Raw genomic sequence first — 19812 nt, forward strand, 5'->3', positions numbered from 1 at the left:
GGTAAAGAGCTTTGTTTATAACACGGGAGTATATGGAGCCTCTAGTGGACATTAGAGGAGCTGCAGTGTTTAGCACTTCTATGACTTCATTGTTCAGCCCTGAACATTACCACTTCATGAGACGTCATCCACATTAAACTGTCGGACGTGGTTTACTCTGTTGTTTAGGTCTTGATGATCTTCTCTGATGGACTCAATGAAGACGTCATGAGTCTACAGCGGGAATCAAACCTGCTGCGAGAGTCTGGTAAAAACATGCATTTACTAAGATCACTTCATTCCTAACTTTGCTTCTGGTTTTCTCATTGTGTCATCTGTACTTTTCATTGCTCATCTTTATTGACATCCTCGTGTACTTTGATCTGATGTTAGTGCACAAATTATTCTGTGTGTCCTAAAACATATAAATGCATGCCTTTGCATGCATTTTAATTCTGGGCTTCGAGGAAGGCCCGTGATTAAAGCAGAGCAGAATAAGCGGAAGCACAAGAACAAGAACTTTCCTAAACAACCAGGAAAAAGTGGTTTGTGTGGAATGACAGAGAGCTGAAAGAACTGAATATAATACTAGTGCAACCCGTCGGCCTCTGAGGAGACACACCTAAGATATCAATTTCAAATCCTACGTCGTCTTGTTCTCAAGTTATTACATCCGCAGGATCTTCACTTACTGTGGCTCTGAGGTCACTGAGATTCAAACTAATCAAAGATTTTAATGGAAGCAGCTATGATATCAATTTGAAGCTCGAGCTATAGCATTCACATCACTGCCTTTTACAGCTGAGGGGTAAAAAGCACTTGGATCACCATCAGACTGGATCCATCTTATCTACGAGGGGAAGTTACTAAATATTTCTAGACCTAATCAGTTTGCTTGATTCAGATCCAGTGGAAATGTACGTGCACTGTGTTTGTGAAGCCACGCCGTTCCAGTCTGTTGTCCTGTCTGCAGGAGTCAGCGCCCTGCTGGCCGTGGCTCTCAGGGGCGCTGACCACACTCAGCTACAGGAGGTGGAGTTTGGCCGCGGATTCGGGTACACCGATCAGCTGATAATCAGCATGCCGAGCATCGGCAGCACCATGTTCCAACAGATTGTAAGTCAGTCCCATTGCTCATGAGCAAAGTGGGTTTCTACCTTTTCTAAATGACAAATAAAGCAAGTTTTAATCTTTAGTCTGAGTAAAAAGGAGCCACGTTCATGTTATTCATATAATGTAAAAGATGTGAGTGAATTTTACTCAGAACAACCAGTAAAGGAGTCATGAGGTGAGATAAGAGGACCCACGTGCAAAACATGGTAGGTTGAAAGAAGCAACGTAAGCAACAAAGAAATCAAAGGGACAATAATCCTCCCGTCAGACATTCAGGAGGCGCGAAGATTGTGATGTTTTTAGTTTTTCCTGCTGACATAATCGTTCCTCTTAAACGAGTTCACAGCGAGTAATATTTTGATGTGTCCTGATTCTCGGAAGATAAAACGTTCAGTAACCGACGTTTGCCTCTTAAAGATCTTCACAAAGATCGTGCATTGTTCATGTATGTCCTTCGTCCCCTCGTCTGACTGCAGAGCACCGTGACAGCCCGGGAATGCTGCGGAGTGATGTGCAAATGTTGGGGAGACAAAGGCCCCCGTGGTCTTCCAGGCCCACGAGGGGCAAAGGTGAGTGTGAAACCCCAACTTTACACCAGGAATGTTTTCAGTGAACATATCACACATTTCAAATGCAAAAATTCACCATTGCATGAAACTGAGCAGCAGGGGAGAGGTCTGGACTGCAGGCGGCTGGTGCAACAGATGCATTCTGCGCTTTAGCATCATCCCACTCAAACATGAAGGCCGCGTCTGAAAAACACGTCTGCACGGAGCAGATGCTGCTCTGATACCTGTGTAGATACCTGTGTATAGCTTTCAGCACTGACGGAGCCTGTCCAGATGTGCCAGCTGCCAGCTCCACAGGGCGGATGCTCCCTCCCCCACAGACCCATCCACACAGTCCATGTGTGGATGGGTCTGACCTGAGATCAGTTTCCACTGTGCCTCAGTCCATTTTAAACGAGCTCCTCTCTGCACGATGGAGCTTTAAACTGTTCATGTGGACGGCAGCCGGAGCTGCTCTGGTGTCCATGACGCCATCACTTTTAATGTTGTGCTTCCCGATTGTCTAAATACATAAACTCTAATAACTAAAATATTATTTTAATATATCACATTACTGACCAGCTGCCACTTAATCTAATAAGTTGTGAAATGTGTCCTGAAGGCTTTTGCAGCCCTTTGCTTTCTGTCTGATGGTTTTGAGTGTGTTTGCTTTATAAACAGGGTGAGAAGGGAGAGCGGGGTCATCCGGGTTTCCCGGGAGAAGAAGGAGTCGGTGTAAGTGCTTCTTCTTCATCCCACCACGAGCTCTTCAGCTGTAAATGAGACACTCGCACAATGCACATTTTCAGATTGCCAGTGTAAAAATTTCCAGATTGTTTTATTTTATTCAGTTATTTGTACAGAATGTTCTCTGTTTTTGCACAGTTGAGCAGCGTGTCAGGACATGTTTCACTGCGTGTAACTATGCATGTGATAAATAAAGGATCTTGAATCTGGTTGAAAAAGCGTCAAACCTGAATTCATTACCATTAAAAAATTTTGCTTTTAATTATTTATTTTGAATTTTCTAGTTTGTAGTTTGTGTTCTTCTTGTTAAATTGCCAACTGCTTGCTCCTGTTTATGGGGGCTTCCTAAAAGCAGTTGACATTTACATTTTACTTAAATGCAAATGTATTTTTGAGATATTATTCATATAACCTGATAACTGAAAGATGGACCTACAGGACGAAGCAGACAGAGAGCTCGAACCAGGTGCGCTGACTTTGCTTTTGTGTTGCAGGGCGAGCGAGGTCCTCCTGGACTTCCTGGACTTCAGGGGATCCGGGGCTGTCCTGGAAGCAGAGGACAGAAGGTACGTGTTAAGAGATATATTCTAAAACACTTCTTCAGTAGAGAGTCAGAGAAGAGAAACACACAGAATTACTTGCTGGCAAGGGCAGCTCTCAGAACTCACACTCAAGAGTGAGTCTCAGAGACTGGTCCTGAGGACTGCCCTCGTCTTTTATTTATACACTTCAGTGAGCGTTTGTTCCATACATTGAAATGTGGAGGTGTGTGTGTGTGTGGTCAGAGTGTGACCCCATAAATGAGTCCAACAGTTCATCTAAACAAAAAGGCATTTAGACTAAAACAGATATAACTACATTAATCCTACCGTAAAAAAATAAAACAAGGTACGACCTTTCCCATGCTCCTAGGATGTGGGGGTGAAAGCCAGAACACCCTGGAATGTTACAGACTTCCTAGGATGAGACATCCTTTCAATATGCCACCAACTATATACTTCTAAACACAGATGGTTACATGGAATATTCTACCATATACAAACTTATATCATTAAAAGATTATACTGACTACTAAGTACAATTTTCCATTGACATTCCCTCCTGTTGTCAGTATAAACTTTAAGTGAGATATCAGTATGTAACATCTTGTTGTACATTTTCTGTCACATCGTCATTAATCACACAAAGTCTTCATGTTCCAACAGGTCGGAGTCATTATCATCACTTGTCACGGCTATGTATGCAGCAACAGTGGAAAATATTATGCAGTTAATCATGAGTTTTAGACATGGCAGTACACACGTTACAAAAACACAAAATAAAAATATCAACTCCGATGAGTAGTCTTTTTAACACCTGTAACTAGGAGCCAGTGTAAAGCCAAGAAAACCAGTCACTTGTATCACTTACATAGTCCTGATTTAGGGTCTGCTGGATTTGTCTCAAAGGCGTCTGTATTTGCCGATTCTGTCTTTGTCCTGTAAAGGTGAGCGTCGTAGTCAAGGTAAACAGGAGGGTCCACCTTCCCATGGCTACGTACAGGTCCGTCACACCCTACTACTTGGTTACTCTAGAGTTGGCCAGTGGCTGGAGGTTGAAGTGCGAGCAATTCCCTACGGGCGCCCAATCAGCACTTCCCCCTCGCCACTGAAGCAACCAAGTGAGGGTGAAACTTTCCTCTACTAGTTGATTTCTGTGGAGGAAGTGGAATCCTCTGGGACCTCAACCTTTTTGCAGTGGCTCTGATGTATCCAGGAGGGTCTCTCCGCTATTTTGCAGGTAGTTGGAGTGGTCAGAAGCACTTGAAATGGCCTCTATCAACCCCCATCACCTCACTTTAGGCCTTCGTCCTGCGATAGGAATACTTATGACTCTTCTACTATCCATCCTCTGCAGAAAAACCCCTCTGTGGAAAGGGTGCTGGGTCCAGTTATCTTACTGCTGTTATGATCCCAGCAGTCTTCAGAGTGTCATCATATGCACAGTACAGTGACACAGCATTAGGTGATGTTCATAGGAAACTGCTGTCATTCATCCTTCAGGTGCCCGTCTGTTGTCCACAATCTCCTCCGTTGGCCTCTGGAAATCCCCTTTGGCACAGCTCTCATTCCAACGCAGTTTCGTGGTCCTTGCTGTGGCTGCAAAGTCTGATCTCATGATGGGCCCCAACCAGCTCGACCTTTGACCTCAACCACTGCCTGGGCTGTCAGCTATGCCTGGAATGGTTCTTGTTTCTCACTGGGCCTCTGAAGATTTCTCAGGAGATGACTGCTGCACCTGTATTTCCTTGCTAGGAGGAAAAACTTCTATTTGGAGAGCATGTCAACAATCATCAAACCACATTCTTTAGTTCAGTGAACTTCACTTATAGGCCGTCAAAGCCTCATCTGAACATGGATGCACCACTTGCATAGGCTTAATACCCGTTGAATGAACTGTTAATCACACAAATCGCTGCAAAAATCATATAAAACATAATTTAATGTTAATTCATTGTTTCATGTTAATCCTGGACCCCTCCTCTTGACGCATGGACACTCCCATGAGTCAACTCATCAAAACCAGATTCCTGTCTTAAAGAAAAAGGTTAGCTAGATCACGTCCCAGGCAACATCAGGGCGTCTCCTCCTCTGGAGCAGCACCACCCTGGACCTATAATCCTGCAATAAAAGATGTTAGTGTGTTTTGCATATTTAGTTTGCTTAAAAACTGGCTCTGCCACGAGCCTGCATACACACCATCATGGCCTGGAAAACAAGATCTGGAAGTGAAATCAAACTTCACACTTATAAACAACTATATCATAAGAGTAATAAAGCATTCAACATCAGCAAGACAAGTATCATGTGCAGTTTTTTTCAAATCAGTAAACTACAATTATTTCCATAATTTGCCTCAGACATGGATCATCCCATGTACTCAGTTAACATTAATGTAATCGGTGACTTCTCTTAAGCAAAGTCACTCAACCCATCAATCACTATGAGCTCAATAGTGGTCAGCTAGTGAGCCCCATATTAAATTATTCCATAAACACTGCATCTCTTATTTGTTTTTCTCATGTCACTTGTCCGCTTCTGCTGAATCCTCTACATGTACTCTTAGAAAAAACAAACATTAGCAATACACATTGACCATCCCGGTGGTCAGGCGCAGGTCGACAGGTTCCAGAGGTGCCATAAAAAGACCATAAAGTTAGCCATCCATAGCTGCGGAAAGAAGTGACACTAGTTTTCAACACAGGAAACACAGTATAACAGCATCACCAACTCATAACCTATAAACACAGTTTCTTCACACATAAACCCAGAAATCCTGTAGTAGAAAAACATTAACTAGTTGTCCTGGTATAAATCACATGATCAAGTCATATGAAGAACTCTAATGCTGTAGAGAAGAAAATGTAAATGTTAGCGCTGCGCGGGTGTATACACTCTTTCTCACAGTAATCTCTGTGAGCAACACAAACCCATGAATAACACACCCCTGGTAGATTCACAAACACAGAAAGTGGCATTTAAAAGTTAAATCGGTATGCAACCTCGGATGTTGCTGTCATCTTTCTGCTCCTGTAAAAAGAAACACACATAGATTCATCTGCACCTTTGTCAGGTGGGGGTTAACTTCGCACAGTCGTGTTACATCAGTAAAGTCTTGTCAGCTTTTGTCAGCTTTTACTAGTCAGTCAGTTTTATTTTCTCTCACTCATTTTTCATTCATTCAGGGGCGATCGTGGCTCAAGAGTTGGGAGTTCGCCTTGTAATTGGAAGGTTGCCAGTTCGAGCCCCGGCTTGGACAGTCTTGGTCGTTGTGTCCTTGGGCAAGACACTTCACCCGTTGCCTACTGGTGGTGGTCAGAGGGCCCGGTGGCGCCAGTGTCCGGCAGCCTCGCCTCTGTCAGTGCTCCCCAGGGTGGCTGTGGCTACAATGTAGCTGCCATCACCAGTGTGTGAATGGGTGTGTGAATGGGTGGATGACTGGATATGTAAAGCGCTTTGGGGTCCTTAGGGACTAGTAAAGCGGCCATTTACCATTTTACCATTTACCATTCTTTCTTTCTTTGCTGATAGTGGAATCGATCGTCGCATTACGTTTCCACTCTCAGCAAAATGACGTCATTTCAAAAGAAAAAGAAGAACTTTAGATCGGATTACCTCGCTGAATCCTTTTTGGGCAGGGACTCTCATTTTCTAATTGTTTCAAATAAGTGGCTTTCTCCCGAGCCCATTTTAATGTGGAGAAACTCACTTGTAACAATTTTCTCGACGACGTATCGTACAGCGCTTTCTGTTCTAATCGTGCAGATCTGCTCAAACAGAGATTATCGAACAAAACTTTCAGTGCACTGTGAAAGTATCAAAATAAAAAGGCCTTGTTACGTCATGACACAAGCTCCTCATCTCAGGAGGGTAAATCATACCATTAGCATGGTTTATCATACCATCATACTAATTGGCAGGCTCACCTTCACAACAAAAGAAAAATCATCAGCTAGATTCACTCCAAATCATCCATCAGCCACACAACACACAACATAAGCCTAATATGTTATTAGATATGAGTTTAATTCCCAGGTCTGTGCTTTTCACTCATTTAGGCCACAGATCTAGTTTATCCAGTTTTTCTTTTTTCCCGTCATCATAAACATGTGACATGTCATCAGCTATTTCACAAAAGATGTTTGTTCTTATGTATTCAGAGTTGTGTATCTGGGTGCAGGATTCACTCGCACATCAAAACAGGAAACTCAGTGTTTTAGAGTCTCCACTCTAACAAACTCCAACACATCCCATTCACTCGTGCTAGAATTCAGTCACCTTTCATCAATCTAAGAATGATCAACTAATTTGCATATCAGCTATTAACCCACTAAGATGACAGGACAACAGAAATGCATGTTCAAAATGTTATCACAAAAGACAATTTCCTTTATACAGTAAATTACTTGTGCTGCATCAATCAAGCAGAAAGCATCTCCCAATTTACTATATTAACAACTAAATTTATTGTCTGATCATTGGTTGGTCAAACCAGAATCTTTTTTCCCACAAAAGTTAAACTGTTGTCCTGCAACCTAGAGAGTCAATTTTTTGCATTGGATAAATTCAGCCTTTGATAACAAGTGTCTGTTAAATTCACACTATTTTAACACTGATGAAAGATAACAAGCTGATCTTCATTGCATGTGTGTTTTTGTTATTAGGCAGGTTTAATCAATGTCTGTGGAGCTGCATATCCAGCAGAACATGTTCTTAAAGCTACCTTTCCTACACATTTCTCTGCTATTATTTAATCATTTTGTAACTGATGTGCTATGAGTCCACTGATCTTTGCATCACTTCTCATCACACTAAGTGACTTGGACAAAATGGTAAACAGACTCACATGCTTAAGATGTTGTCTAATCTTCATGAGCTCTCTTGTGTTTGTGTTAGTAGGGTTAATGCATGTTCAGCTCGTGTGTGTGATTTTGTATGTTTCTTTTTGCAGTGTTTCAGACTCCTTCACAATTTTCCCACTTAAGCAGTCAGTTTTCTTTTCCCCAGGTTTGCTAACCCAAATTTTGATTTCCCACTTTAAACACCAGCATTTTCACTTACTCTCACTGTTGTCCTCTCCCACTTCAACAGTCCAATAGCAGGCAGTTCTCTTTCAGCTTTGTCCTGTGTTTCACTGTCTCTTCTTGCCATTTTACTCCAAAGGTGGCAAATGTCAAACTCCAACAGTCTCCTCAGTTCTCCTCAAACGTTCTTTTCACATGCACAGTGAATTTGCAGCTTGTTGGGAACACAGTGCCATTCATCCAATCAGGCAGGATGATGGGTTTGCTCTTCTTCTCTGATGCTGTTTGTCCACACTGCTGCTGCTTGCTGGGACTCTTTTCTCAGGACTTTGCTGCTGTCTCTTTATCTGCCATGTTATTGCTCTTTGGAGCTGCATTCCTTGTCTTCAGGGAGGAGTGAGAGCTCGCTTGTGAGTTTGAGAGACACATGGTGCTGTAAATAAGTTAGCCAGAAACTTGGCCTGAACGTTTCCAATGATGTTAAACTATAACTTTCTTCCGACCGCTGCATGTGGAAAATTGATTCAGGTCTGCTTTTCACCTGAAAGTGACAAACTAAGACATTTTCATTATTATTATCACTGCTTAATCAACACACATCTCTCTCTGTTTTTGTGAACAGTCCTTTCTTTAAAGCAGAAAATGAGATTGTAGTTGTTCTTGGCTGATCAACACAAAACCTTTTTCCTATGATTATTTTTCATCTACAATGTAAATTTTGTCTCTTTTTCACTATTTTTTTTTCTTCTTTACAATAGCTGGTGACCTGCAGAATCACCGCTCTCACAATCAGAAGCAATTACTTTTACACAGCGCACAAAAACACTGTGACGTCAGACACATTCACACTCACTTTTTTCATCTGCGTAAATAAATCACATGGCTGATGATATGTGCCATGGTGATCCACTTGCACTTTCATATTCAATTCAGCTTCTCCATCATGTAGTTTTCAGCTGTTTTATACAGGGTTCAGCATATTAGTTGTTTTCATAGGTGTGCTCTATATCTCAACAATGGCTCATATTAGGATGACAGTTTTTCAAACAGGTCAAGTGCCTCTATGCACGTCATTAGTTTAAATATTTACCTATTTTACTTCATATGTCATTGTACTAAATTTGAGCAACCCTAAGCTTAATGCAGATTACTTTCAACAATTATCCACCTCACATCATAACTGACTGAGGTGCCTCTTCATATTAATATTATTTCATCATTAATACCAGTTTACAGGTTGTTATCCTTGCTATTATTAGTATGAATACATTAAAGATAAGTTGTAATTTAGCCTTTTGTTTATTTTACTTTATTCCTCTTGTATGAACTGCTATTCAGTCGGGTCTGTTTCCAACCCTTTTTAAACTACTTTAAACTACTTTGATCTCTAATTTTCACTTGGTGAGGGATTATTACGTTCTTCCTAGTCTGAACTGCTCTCTTCACCTGAGCTGCTATCCTATTCTGAGTTACTGTCTTCTTTGTTTCTTACAGTCACGTACAAAATGTCCCTCTTTTCCACACCTCCAGCATGTAGTGCTAAAGCCACTGTTTGGTGTGTGTGTAGCTCTGCCTCTACCTCTTGCTCTTCCACTATGCATTCCTCTCCCTTTCTTTTGGATTTGTCCTGCTCTGGCTTGTTGTTTTTCTAAACATTTCTCATCAGGTGTTAATTTCACTTGTTTATTCTCCATTTTCAAAGATTTTGCTGGGCCGTCGCTGGCACACTTGACTTCAGAGTGGTTTACTGATACGGCCTTCGACTTCACCCTAACGGTGAAGCGGTATCAGTTTTATGAGATGAAACTCAACCGTTCTCCTTTGTCACCAGTACTTGAGCCTCAGCAAAGAAAACAAAAATGGAAGTAGTTCAGCAGCGTATTGTGCTGTAAAATCAACTTACTTCCAGACACACACACATATAGACATTTGTGCGCTAATTTGTCACGAAGTAATTTCGGCTACCTCTAAAACCTAAGTCTAATTCAGCTCCTTTCGGTGAACCCAACCTATTTTATCTTGTTACGAAGTATTTACGGCTACTTCTCAAACCTAAATTTAATTCAGTTCCTTTCGGCGAACCCAACCTATTTTATCTTCTCACGAAGTATTTACGGCTACTTCTAAAACCTAAATTTAATTCAGTTCCTTTTGGCGAACCCAACCTATTTTATCTTCTCACGAAGTATTTACGGCTACTTCTAAAACCTAAATTTAATTCAGTTCCTTTCGGCGAACCCAACCTATTTTATCACGTGACTTTAAACCTTTGCGGCCGTTTTATATACCAAAATAGTGTTTCTCACCCTCCGACGTCTCACTGGTGGTTCGGATCATCAGAACTGAATCCCAGCGCCGTGGACCAGGCTACCGGCCCAGACCCCGAATTCACGTCCTGGGGCTCTCTCCTCGTCTAAGAGGGCTGTGCACAGGCTTCGGTGCTGGCTCCCCACGGCGTCAGGAATCAGTGCTGGATCCTGGAACAGAGTCACAGATAACAGATCTGATATTTTCTAATCCGGCGCGAAGGACCAAATGTTGTTAAGAGATATATTCTAAAACACTTCTTCAGTAGAGAGTCAGAGAAGAGAAACACACAGAATTACTTGCTAGCAAGGGCAGCTCTCAGAACTCACACTCAAGAGTGAGTCTCAGAGACTGGCCCCGAGGACTGCCCTCGTCTTTTATTTATACACTTCAGTGAGCGTTGGTTCCATACATTGAAATGTGGAGGTGTGTGTGTGTGGTCAGAGTGTGACCCCATAAATGACTTCCCTAAACTGCTGGTCTGGAAAGTCCAACAGTTCATCTAAACAAAAAGGCACTTAGACTAAAACAGATATAACTACGTTAATCCTACCGTAAAAAAATAAAACAAGGTACGACCTTTCCCATGCTCCTAGAATGCGGGGGTGAAAGCCAGAACACCCTGGAATGTTACAGACTTCCTAGGATGAGACATCCTTTCAATATGCCACCAACTATATACTTCTAAACACAAATGGTTACATGCAGTATTCTACCATATACAAACTCATTAAAAGATTATACTGACTACTAAGTACAATTTTCCATTGACAGTATGCGATGTGTCGTACCTCTGAGAGGAGCACTGCTGAAGATCATTAATCGATCACGTGGAGAAAATGATGCTGCAGTCGAACAGACGAGTTCATGGAGATGTTTTTCATGTCAGACTGTGTGACGACTGATTTTTAGTATTAACTTTTGTTCTTATCATGAAAAACAAGTTTGTTTGTAGTTTGTTATAAATATATCACACAAATATTAAATATATCAGACGTTGGACGTTCAGAGTCGGGCTGAAAAAGTCAAACATGCTTTAACCTTTAAATCTGCTGTTTGTATCTGCAGGGCTCCCGAGGCCTCTCAGGCAACAAGGTGAGTGGCCGAGGTCTGCTGACACTGCTGCATTTACTGGAGAAACGACAGTTTGTCATAGATTGAGCAGTGAGACGTAACAGCTAATTCTGCTCCAACGCTGCAGGGGGACGACGGCGAGGATGGACTGAGCGCCATCGATGGGGAGCAGGTATGAACATCTGTGACTGAGGCCTTCTGCTCAGTGACGCGTTGCTAACGGCGTCACTTTTTCACTAACTAGTAATGTAACTAATACTGACTTCTATTGTTACAACAAGAAAATTACTAGACATGCTGACACCTGCTGATGATCAGTGAATTGGTCATCACCTGGCTCCTGCTGTTCGATATAGTTAACATTTACACATGCTGTATTATCCTAGTGATTTACAAATCATGGTAGGAGAGTATGATGGTTTATGTCACGTGACTGTGGAAGAGAAGAGATGACGCGTTCTTCTGGTTTTGTTTGCAGGGAGAGACGGGACTCAGTGGACTGAAAGCAGACCGAGGACCGCCGGGAAACCCAGTAAACTAAAACCACTCAGTTTCTTCGATCAGCTCTGATCGTTGTTACCTAATGAAAAGATTGATCCATTTTACTGTTATTGTTTCTGTTTTCGTTTTTTTAAATGTGTTTTGACTTCAGCTCGTAAAAATGAAGCTGTGAGCTGTTGACCTCTGACCTCTGGGTAGGTTGATTGACAGGCTGAAATATCATCTTTAGGGCATCCCGGGGACAGGAGGCGAGAAGGGGCTGAAAGGACAGAAGGGACTGAGAGGAGACCCGGTGAGTTTCGGTGCTTTCATTTCAGAAAGGTCGGCAGTCACATGGACTTTTTTTCCTAATTATTTAAAATGTGGGAGGAGGAGGGGGACGAGGAAGAGGAGGAGGCAGGTCAAGTTCAGGTCAATCAGACTGCTAAAGCAAAATAAACCTTTCATATTTCAGGTTTTTTGCTTTTACAAAGAAAACCTGTTTCCAATGCCTGAATATGAAAAATGTCCTGAAATAATGACCCTTTAGTTTCTGCACATATTTTTATGATACAAAGATTATGATGAAGATATTTGATCGTGTAGTTTGTCTGTGCCCGTCTGATCTTTCTAACAAATACAAACTAGAAAGTGCATTTTCTGAAGAAACTGCAGTGTGAATGCTTGAATCTGAATGTATGCACTGAAATGAATTAATTGCTGAATTTTAAGTTAAAAAGTTTGAATGAAATAAAAAACAAAACAAAAAACAGAATTTAACCTGAAAACAAAAGTGCAGAACTTATGATAGCTGATGTTTACACAGAAAAAGTTGGAAAATAGCTGAAGATGTTTTAAATGTTAATTTACTCTCTCCATTGAAATACATGGGAAATTTTTGATGAAAAAAGTTGAATAAAATTAAAAATATAAATGTTAAAAATGAGAAAAATAGAAGCAGTCATGTCCAAAAGAAGAGGAATCTAACGGTGTTTGAATGGTTTTTCGAAGTTGAACGGTTTTGAAGGAGTAGGACTTCAAAAAACGTACGGAATATATAATAACAATAAAATAGAAGAACTAGAAAGTGCATTTTCTGAAGAAACTGCAGTGTGAATGCTTGAATCTGAATGTGTGCACTGAAATGAATTAATTGCTGAATTTAAGTTAAAGATTTTGAATGAGATGAAAAATACAGAAATTTTCGCCTGAAAACAAAAGTGCTGAACTTATGATAGCTGACATCCACACAGAAGTCGTTGGAAAATAGCTGAAAATGTTTTAAATGTAAATTAGAAAAACCTGAGTAATGAGAAAAGAAACTTTATGTCACAGCGAGTGGGATAAGCCGTGTGGAAAATAAAGGAGGATCCAAACGCAGGCACTTGTAAAGGTGTGATGGTGGTTTATTAAACACAAAATAAAAATGGACAAAAGGCGAACCGAACAAAGACTAAACTATACTGGGAACAAACTGAGTACAGAACACGAACCTGAACATGAACGAGAGTGAGCAGAAACAGATTGACAGCAGGGAAACACACAGATGAAGCAGGGTGGATACACAGACGGACCAGCAACTACAAACACAGAAGACACGACTTAAATACACTCAGAGAATCACAGGGAGATTACACACACAGGTGGGAGACACAGCTGGGAGTCATTAACCAGACGAGAGGTAAAACTGAACACATATGAGACGCAGACCTTCACAATAAAACAGGAACAAGAAACCATCACACTAAGACGCAGACTCGACATTGAGAGACAGACAGAAAATGACACATGGAACTAGACATATACTAAGCAAACACAACCGAAGAACAAATCCTAAACACAAACAGAAACATGAAACTCTAATAATAAACATCATAATCATCATCATTAACACAACAAGAGAACAAGAAATCAATCCCTGATGCAAAATTAAACCAAAACATAATAAACTCAAAATACTGGGTGGAAACTGACCCAGAACCGTGACACTTTAGAGTAAGAAAACATCTGAATGAATATTAAAAGTTCATATTCTTTGAATCGCTGAATGACTAAAATGTGATCCCTCCACTTGGATCCACACAGTTTAAAAATTTTAAATGTCTGAGCTTTGAAAGACACAGTGTTGGAAAGAGAACAACGATGGCGACGTTTTGAGGGTAAAATGATGGCTGTAGAGCAAACATTGTGGACACAGCAGCAGTTGAAAGAGAAGTGTTTAAGATGAATCTTGGCACAGTGAGAGAGAGCTCGTTAAGCAGGCAGGTGTGAGCCTGGTTGCTATAGTGACTGCACCCAATGGCTCCATACACATGGACACAGACATGTGCCTCACTTCTGCTGCTTAAAATGAACAGAAACATCAGCCCGAAACAAATCGTTCCCAAATGAAAAGTACAAGTTGTATTGACAAAATTCTTTCACCGTGAGCGGCAGCAATGTCTAGCCTACTGAATTCTCAGTTTTCATGCCTGTGGAGTTTATTATATGGACGTGGTGACAGTGTAAAGGCAGCCTGTACTTCTGATTATCAGACAAACTTTCTGAGCCATCTTAACATTAGAGTCTATGGCAGAGTTGGAAGGAGGAGGCTGTGCATTGGTGACATTTATGAAAGAACCATAACACTTATTACAATAGTAAACACATTGGATGAAAGAGGACAGCGATGGCTACGTTTTGAGGGTAAAATCATACTTGTAGAGCAAACGCTGCGGACACAGCAGCAGCTTTAAGAAAAGATTTTAAGATTAATTCCCCCCCTCCTCTCACTCTAGCAGTTGAGCTGTCTCACTCTAGCGCCAACATTCCATCCCATACACACCCATTATAAACTCTGAAACGGCTGAAAAAAAGGATGCAAGCATTCACACTAATAAAGATTAGAATAACAATACTGTGAATGCTTTTACAAGCATTCACACTAATAAGCTGGGATCGAGAGCTTTTCCAGTCTGATGTGATCACACACTACATTCACTCATGAAACACTTTATTTACAACAATAATTCACAAACGTCGTGCTGCCATAAAAACCCCACCCATCACTTCTTTTGGCAGAACTCTGCATGTCGATGTTTTCTGAGGATGTTTTTGTGTGTTTAAACTTTTAAATGTCACTAATGTCAGTTAAAACTGTAATATCGGCTCTTACTTCTGTCGGAAAACCCAACAGCTGATCGCAGCTGAGAAACAGCTGGAAGCTCCACTTCCAGAATCGACCACTGTTTTTGTCTGACAGGGCACCCCGGGTGTCGACAACAACAGACCAGGACCCAAAGGAGACCCCGGCAGCCCAGGGAGACCAGTAAGACATGTCCACATCTTTATGTAAAAGCTGAACGTTAGCCGCCATGATGCCACTAGTTTATCGTAAATTATCTACAGAGACTAAAGCTGATTTTCTTATCAGGCTGTAAACGTTTTTTGAATGCTCAAAGCACTTCGTACAACATGCCTCATTCACCCATTCACACAAGCACTTTTTCACTCTCTAAAATTCACCCTGTGACGATGCATCAGGGAGCAGCTCGGGTTAGTATGTTGCCCAAACCTCCAGTTAGTAGATGACCTGATCTACCTCCTGATCTACAGCCAACACCAGTGTCTATGGAGACTGACTCACTGCTGCCTCTTCTGGGCATCAGAGGAACTGTGCGTTTCTGATACTAAAGTATTTGTTGGGTTTCAGGGGATGCAGAACCTGTTGTTCACTGAGAATAGGTTTCCAGTCTGTCCCAGAGAGACACACACTCATACTCACACCTTCAGAATCACAAGTTAACCTAACGAGCATGCCTTTGGACTGTGGAAGTGAGCTGGAGGACACGGGGAGAGCATGTGACACCCTGTCACTTTCTTTTCAGAAGAGAGGATGCCATTGGATCAGACAGTCTCAGTTCTGTTCGTAGCTGACAGGAGTGCGTGGTCTTCTGCTGCAGGACCCATCTGCTTCAAGTTTAATGTGTTGTGGATTTAGAGACGTTCTCCTCTGACATCAGTGAGGTCGTTTCTCTCAGAGATCTGCTGTTAACGCTGCATGTTGTGCTTTTAGAGCTTCCTCTGTAAATGATTGTGTGCAAAGTCCCGACAGATCAGCAGAATAGTCAGACCAACCCGTCCTGTACCAACAGCCATGCCACATATACACCTATATGCATTCATTTGGTGCCACGTGATTGGCTGATCAGATACGTGGCCAGTGATTGAACATGAACGTGAAGCCAATACAGAAGTATCTAAACCTGGTCGGCAGGGGGCGACTCCTCTGGTCTGACTGAAGTCTATGAGAAAAGGAGCGCACTACTCAGCCCAACGCTGAACACTCTTTGGTGTGTTTCTGAATAAAATGTGATTAATTTTACTTTTAAATCAATAAGCCCACCAGATGTACATCACAAATGAGTGAAGACTATATGAGCTGGTCCTGAGTAGCTCACTCAGGATGGCAACGACCAAAATGTTGAAATGACCAACCAGTGACTGACGCCATGGTAGCCATGACCTTCTCTGGTGTACAGTCTGAGGAAAGCCAGGCCAAATGGTCACAATATATAATTATAATATTTTGACCAAAATATATAATTCTGTGGATGGACGGGCAGAAGGACAGATGGCTGGATGCAGTCATCAGAATGTTTTTTAATCCACAGGGTGATCCTGGTCCAGACGGGTACGGGGGTGACAGTGGACTGAATGGAAACCCGGTGAGATTTCTCAGAAAAATCGTTCTTCTGTTTCTCTCTAAGAGAAGCTGTTTTCATGAAGAGCAGTGATCCTCATACAGAGACTCGGGTAGGAAGGTGCTGCTCTGTGCTGCAGAAAGACCTCAGCATGATGATGGTGACATTTTGTTCTTGTGCAGGGTCGTAATGGAAGAAGAGGTCCCAGTGGTGAGAAGGTAGAAGACGATATGAAGCAGCATCAGGATTATATGTATATCTGTGACTGTACACCGACGTCTGACTCTGTTTGCAGGGGTCACCTGGTGAGAAAGGAAATCGAGGCCCTCCCGGCATCCCAGGTGCTGCTGGGCCACAGGTGAGAGTTCAGTTCTGTACTGATGGTCTGCTTTGTGATTGGACGCACGGCAGGTTGACCTTAATTGTGAAACCGAACATATTTAACTCAGAAAAGACGCGACTGCCTGTAGTTTAACCCCTCCTCCCCGCACTCAGCCTTCCTCTCACATCGCTGCTCTTACTATGAATGTTGTGGAGACGCTGACGGTCATTCAGAGTGGGAACGCCCTCTGGTCAAGTCCTCAGTTCTGATAAAAAGAGTTATCAATGATAAGAAAATGAAATATGGCGATAGAATTTGGGTAAAACGCGCATGTGCAGTGCCTTTGTTTTCATACGCACATGGCGGCGACGCAGAATGAGAAGAGCGAAAGCGGATCGTTGAATGAAACGATGAACCTGAACTGGTTTGTAAAAATGCTGCAGCTTCAGTGGTGTGGAACTGGTTTAGCTTTCGTCCGTCAGATACACAACAAAGCACTATTTTTGGTAGCAGAAAATCTGTCAAATGTTTCAGTACGACTTTGCTAAGCTACGAAGCCGCACCGCTTGATGGATTGTCGGAGCATTACGGCTATCGTAGGCGGAGCCTCGCGGAGTGATACGTACTGTGCTTCAACATAATGTTACCGTATTGTGTGTGTATAACCTCTTTTTAAGTGTTGTGGATATTATACATGGTTATGCTGAGGATATGTCGGCCAGTTTCCACTGGAAATGCCTTTTGGTTAAACTGTCAGCGAGGAATTTGCATTTGCACTGTTAAATTTTTATATAACTTTAATGCGGATAAAAAACAGCTGCTTGTTTAAGTGAAAATACATTGATGTTTTTTTGCACTAATAAAGTTGAGGAGTTGTAAAGTAATTTGTCTCGTGTCAATTATATCGTTTTCAAATGTATATCGTGATAAATATTTTTGGTCATATCGCTCTGCTCTAATGCACACTCTCTACGATCGTTGCACACTGGAAAAGGTTTAAAGAAATCATTAAAAATCCAAAATGACCTGAAATTCATGCCTGTGATGAACATCTGACCACAACTGTATGTAACCACTACGCATCATGTTCACGTCGCTGGGCCTGTAAAGGGATCTCCACTGCGTTGTAAGACCCCTCGATATGTTGGAACTAATAAGCTGTTTCAAATATTGAAGTCTCAACTGTTCAAGAGCCGTGAGTCAGAGCCAGGCTAACAGCGTTTACAGCTGAGGCAGTAAACTGTAAATGTTCTCCCGCAGGCTGCATCTGGCTGACTTTAGCATTAAATTCCTGAAGTATCATTGACAGTAACTGTACACATTATTCCTTAGAAGTTTTGTTTTAGTTGAATAGGCAGAAATCCCCACAGGACTCGAGAGGTGCCAGTTTAGTCTGTGTTTTTGCATCACTCTGGTTACACATTGGCTTTCGCTGAGCCGAATTTGGCAGATTCGTGCTGGATTTGGCCCATGGACAGACTTCCAGAGAAATTCGGTGGAACTATTTATAAATTTATTTTTCTCTGTCAAACCACAAAGCCAAATAGGATGCAGTTGCAGCTCTGCTTGGTATTAGTTAGTAACTTAATAAAAGCTGTTTCTCATTTAGTGGAGTATATTTGTGAACACATGTTGTATAACAGTCTCATGGGCAGTGTTCACGTCGACAGAAAGTCTGTGATATTCACCGTCTGCACATTCAGGCTGCCGTACGTTCATGTGGTGAGCTAACGCATTAGGAGGTATCACACAGACACAAATAAGCTCACTGTTGATCTGAAATGTGGCCAACGTCAGATCGTACTTCCCCAAAACATGACTGCACTTATCCACACCATGACTGTTTTCTCAAAGCAACATATGAAATGCTGCGCTCTTGAAGACGAGAGCGGCTGTGACGATGTGTGAATGACGCTGTCCTGCTGTCACGCTAACACAGTGTTTCTATGTTTCTTATGTCCTCGTTTGCTATTGTTTAGTTTCCTCATTCTTCCAAGTGTAATCATTTGTACTTCTTGTTGGTTTAGTTTGTTCCCTCCCTGGTTAGTCTGTCACGTCTCTCGTATAAGTTCTGTCTCTGGGTTTTATTCATCTGTTTTCCTTCCTCCCACCTCATTATGTTTGATCTCTCCCCCATTCCCCGTGTGCTTCCATCGTTTTCCTTTGCCCATTGTTACATCGTCCCATATTGCTGCGAGTGTCCCCACTTTTCCTTGCTCTTAGTTGCTTGTTCCTCACTTTCTCAGTTGTCTAGTTTCACGTCTGAGTTACGTTTTTTTTGTATTTGGTGTTTTGCCTGCCTTAGTTAGTTCTTTTGAGTTTTGAGTCCTGCGTTGGCTCCTCCCTCTGCCTGACACACAGTGCTCAAATGACACCAACCAAATTCTTAAGGCAGGTGTTCCACGCCATTTGGTCAGGGACACACAAAATTATTCCAGGTGAATTACTTAGCCTCAGGCCCTGGTGACTGAAAAACATCCAGTCTTTCCATAAGCTGTGTCCCAAAACCTAGGCTGCATCCTTCGGAGGCCGCATCCTTCGGAGGCCGCATCCTTTGGTGGCCGCATCCTTCGGTGGCCGCATCCTTCGGAGGCCGATTACGTCACAGCCAGGCAACGAAGGCTGTCCCAATTGCGGCCAACAAATGCGTCATTCATTTCCCCAGATTTGAAGAATGGGTCGGTATCCTTCGTGGCCCAACCTATCCCAGAATTCATAGCCCAGCCGATTCCAGTTTCCAACAATGGCGGCAGCTACTTAGTTTTAAAATTACTCTCATTAATCTTTTTGGGTCACAAAATAAACGTTTAACATATTTTCAGGTGAGAAAGTAGCTGTGTAAACCTCAAATATCTGCTCGGTTTATCAAGACATCACATATTTGCAAAGGTGCTCCGACGTTTTCGGAGACGTCTGTTACCCACGATAGCCACGATCGTTTTCAGCCACCCGTGGTCTTTGGCTACTCAGGTTAAACATGATATATAAGTCACTTAG

At 42.1% G+C, this 19812-nt stretch overlaps 1 protein-coding gene across 1 annotated transcript in view; it reads left to right on the forward strand.

Annotated features, from left to right (window-relative positions):
- Nucleotides 1–19812, forward strand: part of LOC102799086 (collagen alpha-6(VI) chain-like) — a 60001-nt gene that overhangs the window by 23233 nt on the left and 16956 nt on the right. Inside the window, exons 11-23 of the mRNA XM_087848594.1 lie at nucleotides 169–247; nucleotides 953–1095; nucleotides 1569–1661; nucleotides 2322–2375; nucleotides 2882–2953; nucleotides 11326–11352; nucleotides 11459–11503; nucleotides 11810–11863; nucleotides 12062–12124; nucleotides 15053–15118; nucleotides 16464–16517; nucleotides 16676–16711; nucleotides 16789–16851. Coding sequence (XP_087704720.1) covers nucleotides 169–247; nucleotides 953–1095; nucleotides 1569–1661; nucleotides 2322–2375; nucleotides 2882–2953; nucleotides 11326–11352; nucleotides 11459–11503; nucleotides 11810–11863; nucleotides 12062–12124; nucleotides 15053–15118; nucleotides 16464–16517; nucleotides 16676–16711; nucleotides 16789–16851 — 849 coding nt within the window. The remainder of the gene's footprint in view (nucleotides 1–168; nucleotides 248–952; nucleotides 1096–1568; nucleotides 1662–2321; nucleotides 2376–2881; nucleotides 2954–11325; nucleotides 11353–11458; nucleotides 11504–11809; nucleotides 11864–12061; nucleotides 12125–15052; nucleotides 15119–16463; nucleotides 16518–16675; nucleotides 16712–16788; nucleotides 16852–19812) is intronic.

This window comes from Neolamprologus brichardi, chromosome 11 (assembly GCF_056152115.1).
Source record: "Neolamprologus brichardi isolate AB-2024 chromosome 11, ASM5615211v1, whole genome shotgun sequence".
NCBI lineage: Eukaryota > Metazoa > Chordata > Actinopteri > Cichliformes > Cichlidae > Neolamprologus > Neolamprologus brichardi.